This window comes from Sceloporus occidentalis, unplaced genomic scaffold, assembly GCF_023333645.1.
Source record: "Sceloporus occidentalis isolate IW3139 unplaced genomic scaffold, rSceOcc1.0.p SCAF_7, whole genome shotgun sequence".
In the NCBI taxonomy this organism is placed as follows: domain Eukaryota; kingdom Metazoa; phylum Chordata; class Lepidosauria; order Squamata; family Phrynosomatidae; genus Sceloporus; species Sceloporus occidentalis.
In genome coordinates this window covers 47,754,095-47,760,094 of record NW_028316987.1, presented here as the reverse complement: position 1 = coordinate 47,760,094, position 6,000 = coordinate 47,754,095, and the positions used below count along the sequence as shown (strand labels likewise).

The following is a 6,000-nucleotide window of genomic DNA, read 5'->3' as shown; positions in this document are numbered from 1 at the left end:
GCTCCTTGATTAGTTTTAATATTAGGCTCTCAAAGCTAGTTACAGCTGGAAGCAATAACAGCTTAAAATAAGCAGCTTGGAATACAATAAACACATGAAATCACATTGAAAACTTAACAAGAAGATAGTAATGCAGATAGCTAACAGAGACAAAAAACGAGAAGAATAAAAATAGCAACAGTAGACTCAGAAGACTTTCACAAAGAGGATGTTTGTTGTCAAGTCTTTTCTAAAGACTGAGAGGCCATTAGCCAGGCAGGCTTTCCTTGAGAGAGAATTTCAATGGCCAGCCATCACAGTGAAGTAATATGTACTTTCACTGTACTTTTTATTTTGCCCACAGGCATCTTAATACATAAGAGAGAATGTAACGAAGAAAATCTTCCTTCTAAAGGAAGACCATCTACAGCTCAAATACTGACACTAGCACTTTGAAGCGAGTCTCAGAACAAACCAACAACCAGAACAACTCCTTCAAGTATGATTCATACAATTAAACACAGTCAGGAATGGAACATGCAGAACACTTTAGTGCAGGGATGGGAATCATAAGGTCCTTCAGCCATCATAGTTGAACTGCAATAGTCCTAGTAAGTGCCAGCCAATAGTGACAGAGGAGGGAATTTGCATCCTGCATGTTATCAACCCTTGTATTTGGATTTGTATAAGGTCTGGCCCTATTTATCCTGATAGATCTATGTTGGGAAAGGGACAGAGTAGTGCAACCTCTTCCTCCTCTTGGCAGGTTATCTAGTTTTGTTTTGCAACAGGACTATGCGAATAATCTCACTCACACATTCCCAATTTCTTGTTCACCCTATTTTGTTATCAGAACCACATCTATGCACATCTCTATATAAATAAAGCATAATCATAATCATAACAATAATCTCTGTCAGTTCTGTCACTCACACATGTCAGCATTGCAAATAACGATGGAGTAGACGACGCGGATGCATTCGAAACCTGTTCAAGAAATGCAGTTTTATCCCGGTTTATCCCGGGTCTATCCGCACTGGTTATTCATACACCCAACAATGTGAATATTTCGGGGAAACTCAACAAACAAACAAACCCTGAGATCAATTATCCCAGTTTTGATGGAGGTTTTGCCACCACCACCTTAACCTAATAGGATGCATTTGAAAATCGTGTGAAGAACACAGATTGAACCCAAATTCTTCCAAGACAGTCTGAATACCCCTTGGACTGTTCAGCAACTTTTGATACTATTGATCATAGAATCAATTTGGTGTAGCAGTTGTTGGACTGGGACCTGTGATACAAAAGGATATTTCTCCACTGATCTAAGGACTAGTCAAGTTTCTCACAACCCGACCTACTTCAGAATAGGATTATTCTGAGGAGAATAGGATTATTCTGAGGAGAATAGGATTATTCTGAGGAGAATGTAGGCTTGAGAAAAGTATGTGTGCTGCTCTGGACTCACATTTAAATGAAATGAAATAAAAAATAGAATGAAACAGAATGAAACACCGTTCCCTACACAAAATAGGACATTAACATTCAATATTTTATTTTACAGCTTGTTAATGTCCTAAAATCATGGAGCTGGAAGGGGACCCCAAAGGCCATCCAGTCTAACCCCTGCCATGCACGAATACACAACCAAGGCATTAAGTGATGAAAGAATTAGATGCACAAATAACCTAGTTTTCTAGGATAATTCTTCCTTCACGCTCTATTGAATGTGAAAGGAAAATAGGTTATGTAAAAATATACAACACCCCCCTCCCCCCTAAGTTATGGAAAATAAGATTGTAAGAAGATTTAACAGGAAGGTAATAGATTTGTTGTAATTTGAGTAGATACATTATGTTGTAACAGTTAACATCAAGACTGTCGAAGAAGGAAAAAATAGTGAAATATAGACAAGGTCCCAATGCAACTGTGGGCTAAGTGTAGTTACGGAGGAGATGTGTGTTTTGTTGGATAAGATATGTGTATTTTGTTAGATACTGATGATTATGGATATGTATGTACGTAGCAATGTAAGTGATGTTTTATGTTATTTTTAATTCAGACTTATGGAAATTAATTTAAAAATTATTAAAAACAACAACAAGGCAGTCCAGAGAGATGTGCATCCATTTTATTTCATTGACATATTGTTTGTATTTATGTACACTTTTATAGTATTTTTTTAAACTTGCTATAGTGATGTTTTTATTAGTTTTATAATCTTGTTCGTGGTTCTAGATTGTGCGCCATAAGGCAGGCTTTTGTTTCTGTTTCGGATCATTTTCTCTCCTTTGTAAAGTGCTACGTGAAGCCTATGGTGCTATACAAATAAACATAATAATAATAGTAATAGTAATAATAATAATACTGTGTTAAACCAGAGAGCTATTGTCAGCTGTCTCTTATGGATTGAACGGTACATAAACCAGACTTTTTGGTCAGTTGGGTCAGTTTTAAACCATTACTTTTTAATCTGTGTACAAACTCTTATGAGTGTTTTTTAATGGATTTATAGTATTGCCTTTTAATTGTGGGTTTATGTGTTTTTAATTGCGTTTTGTATTTTAACAGGCTGTGCTCTGCCTCCAGCCTTGAGGCACAATAGAAATAAAATGTATTATTATTGTTGTTGTTGTTGTTATTATTATTAAAAACCCCAAAAGGTTGTATATTTGGACACTTTCAATTCCCTGTTATGTAGCACTGCTTCCAGGATATAAAGTCAGGTAACTATGTGCCTCAGAGTGCATCCAGACTGCAATAATAATCCTGTTTGACTCCGCTTTAACTGCCATGGCTCAAGGCTATGGAATTCTGGGAACTGTAGTTTGTTGTGGCACCTTTGCCACAACAAACTACAATTCCCAGAATTCCATAGCCTTGAGCCATGGCAGTTAAAGCGGAGTCAAATCGGGTTATTACTGCAGTGCGGGTGCAGCCCAAACAATGCTTTCAAGATTTCACCCAAGCTGCCTGTGTTCATTCGGGCAATTCATTCTGCCATGACGACTTTGACTTTGACAGACTTTGACAGAGGCCAGGCAGAGCTTAAAAACTACAACCCCCAAGATGCAACGCGGCTCCTCGCCGCAGTTTTCCAAAGCCTCGCCTATAGCATTCCTTCCGCGGAAGCGCCGCAGCCCCCCCAACGCTCCTCATTCAAGACACGTGACCAAAAAACAAAAAAGCCCTCCCTACTCTGTCACTGGTGCGCGCCTCCACCAATCACCTCCTTCCACTTAGCACACCCTTTCGCCATTGGTCGGAGGCCTGGGGAGACACCTCCTCTCTTTGTCAGCGCGCTAGAAGCCTCGCTCCTGATTGGCTGCGGGGCTGCCCTTTTGAAGTACCTGTCGATCCGTGACAGGTTAGCGGCGAGTTTTTTTGCTGTCGCAAGCTCCGCCCACCTATAGAATATCGGCGGTTAGTCAGGAGCGGCGGAGCTGAATGTAACCGTCCGCAAACCCTCCTTAGCTCCACCCCCTTTTAGATCTCTCGATCGCTTATCCCGAATTCAAGTACTAGAACAGTCCCAACAAGTCAGCCCCAATCCCTTTCGCGCACGCGCATTCCCTCCCTCCTTTAGCTCCGCCCTCTTTTAGATCTGTGTCTCCCTCGCTTATTATCCTGTGCCACAGCCATTCCCTTCTCCTTTTCCTTTTCTTCCCCCTTCCCTTCTTTTTTTTTTCCACCGCGCGTGCGCAGTTCGGGTCTCGCGCGCCCGTTGCCTCAGAAGCGCTGGGAATGTTGGCGGCGGCGGAGGCGGCAGCAGGAGGCAGTTCCTGGGTGGCTACTGAGAAGGAAGAAGCGGTGGCGGCGCTGCTACTGCTGCTGCTGCTTCTGCGGGGAGCGGAAGGCCAGTGAGGAGGGGAAAAGGCCTGGCTACTTCCTCTGAGGGAAACGGGGCGGACTCTGCTCCTCCTCCTCCTCCTCCTCTTCTGCCGCGCGTTGAGCCAGAGGAGCAACATGGCGGAACACTCAGAACACCAGAAGCACAAGCCCGGGGCTGCCTCCTCCTCCTCCTCCTCGAACTCCTCTCAAGCGCTGGCCATCAGCCGAGGCTCCTCTTCTTCCACGGCGGCGGCGGCGGCGACGGCGGGTCCCTCTGCGAGCGCAGGAGGAGGAGGAGGAGGCCTCTCGGGGGGGCTTTCTCAGCCGGCGGGCTGGCAGTCCTTGCTCTCCTTCACCATCCTCTTCCTGGCCTGGCTGGCCGGCTTCAGCTCCAGGCTCTTCGCCGTCATCCGCTTCGAGAGCATCATACACGAGTTCGACCCTTGGTGAGAGGAGGAGAGGTTCCGTCGCCTGTGGCTGCCATCCACACTGGCGGGATAACACGGTTTGGCACCGATTTAACATGTGTCTTGTCACGAAGGGAGTTGGAGTTTGTTGTGGGCCCAGCCTTCGAGACAAGACACACGTTAAAGCGGTGCCAAACCGGATCACAGCCGCAGTGTGGGCCCTCTGACTCCATCCAGCGAAGTCACCCCTGCAGTCCTTGCAGAGCAGAGGAACCCCACTAGGAGGCCGGCTAAGCTGTTTGCTCTCCTTCGGGTTGTTTTTTAATTTGTGAGCTGTCCCCAGGCGGCATCGTTGCGAAAGGTGCTATGCACACACACACACATGCACACCACACACACACACACACACACACACAAACCTCCGGGGAGTGTCTGCAGAAATGCGACTTGGGGCACCGGAGGCGGTTAGGAAGTTCGAAAGGCAGCAGAGGGAGGTTGCTGGTTATGATTTAGTTACCCCCATTTCGTAGCATAAGCATCCTATGGTGCGGCTGTGTCATGCTAGAGAAAACCCGTGGCTGCATGTTGTGTGTCAGACACAATCAGGGTTACCTGCAGGCTTGTGCGTTTTAATCTGCTGGGTTGCCCCCTGCTGCACCGTTGGGCTTTAACTGAGGCTCTCTGGGCCCAAACAGGCCAAAATGAAGCTGCTTCAGGTCACTTGGGAGGTATGCTGTTTAAATGACCTATTCATCTTAAGAGGCCAGATGCCATGCTCCAGTTTGGGTTCAGCTTCCGGCCTCTTAGGACGCATGCAGCATTTAAACACCATGCCTCCAAAGTAACCCAAAGCGGCTTTATTTTGGCCTGTCTGTTTGGGCCCTTAGATTAGCAGCCATTCTTGAATGGCCCAACAAGTGCATCCTTGTTAGGTTATTTCTCTCTTGAAGCTTCCAGTCCCAGTAGTGTGCATAAATCATACAACCAGAGACTGTTATAGTACTGTTTTTCCCCCTCCGCTCAGCTTCATAGAGATTTGTAGGTCTTGCCCCTGTGGTAGATGGGGTCTCCCGTCCCAGTGGTTGTTTCAGCCTGTTGTTCGTGAGGACGGAGCATGTTGGGTTGGTGAATTTGGGAAGACTGCTGTATCTGGAGAACCACGTCACATTTGACATCAGTATGTACTTACTGTTGCTAATGTGGTGTGGTGAAATAAAAGGTTTGCCTTAGAGAAGGAAGTTCGTTGGATGGTTTGGGGCAGCCTTTCTTGCATTGTTGCGCATCTCAATTTAAACCATCTCACACAGTTTCTGTGAAGTTAAAATGCGAGGGGGGAGACATGAAGCATCATCTGGGATTCCTTCTGAGTGGAACATAAAGGTTATACATTCATTTCTGTGGGCATATGTTAGAGAAAGTGATTTCTGTACACTAAATATTACAATGGTTTGAAGTGCACACGTATCTGTGGAAGAACTTCTTTCAATCTCAAATCAGATGGCGTCCTTCACATTTCTTCCTTGGAGAAGCAGAGTTTCTTAGCAATATTGCGTATGCATGTAGAAAGCCCCGTGTATAGTTACTAGGATGTTGAATGAAAGCAGTCTAAAGCAGCGCTTCTCAACCTGTGGGTCGGGACCCCTTTGGGGGTCGAATGACCGTTTCACAGGGGTCGCCTAAGACCACCAGAAAACACATATTTCTGATGGTTTTAGGAACCAAGACACTGCAATTTTATGTTTGGGGCACAACATGAGGAACTGTATTAAAGGGTGGAGGG

The 6,000-nt window shown here is 45.3% G+C and overlaps 1 protein-coding gene across 1 annotated transcript in view; it reads left to right on the top strand.

Moving 5' to 3' along the window:
* The first annotated feature begins 3,571 nt into the window (after positions 1-3,571).
* The window catches only part of LOC149309709 (dolichyl-diphosphooligosaccharide--protein glycosyltransferase subunit STT3B), a 51,777-nt gene continuing 49,348 nt past the window's right edge, over positions 3,572-6,000 (top strand). The window contains exon 1 of the mRNA XM_089532891.1: positions 3,572-4,259. Within this exon, the coding sequence (XP_089389017.1) occupies positions 3,949-4,259 (311 nt within the window). The 5' untranslated portion in view covers positions 3,572-3,948. The remainder of the gene's footprint in view (positions 4,260-6,000) is intronic.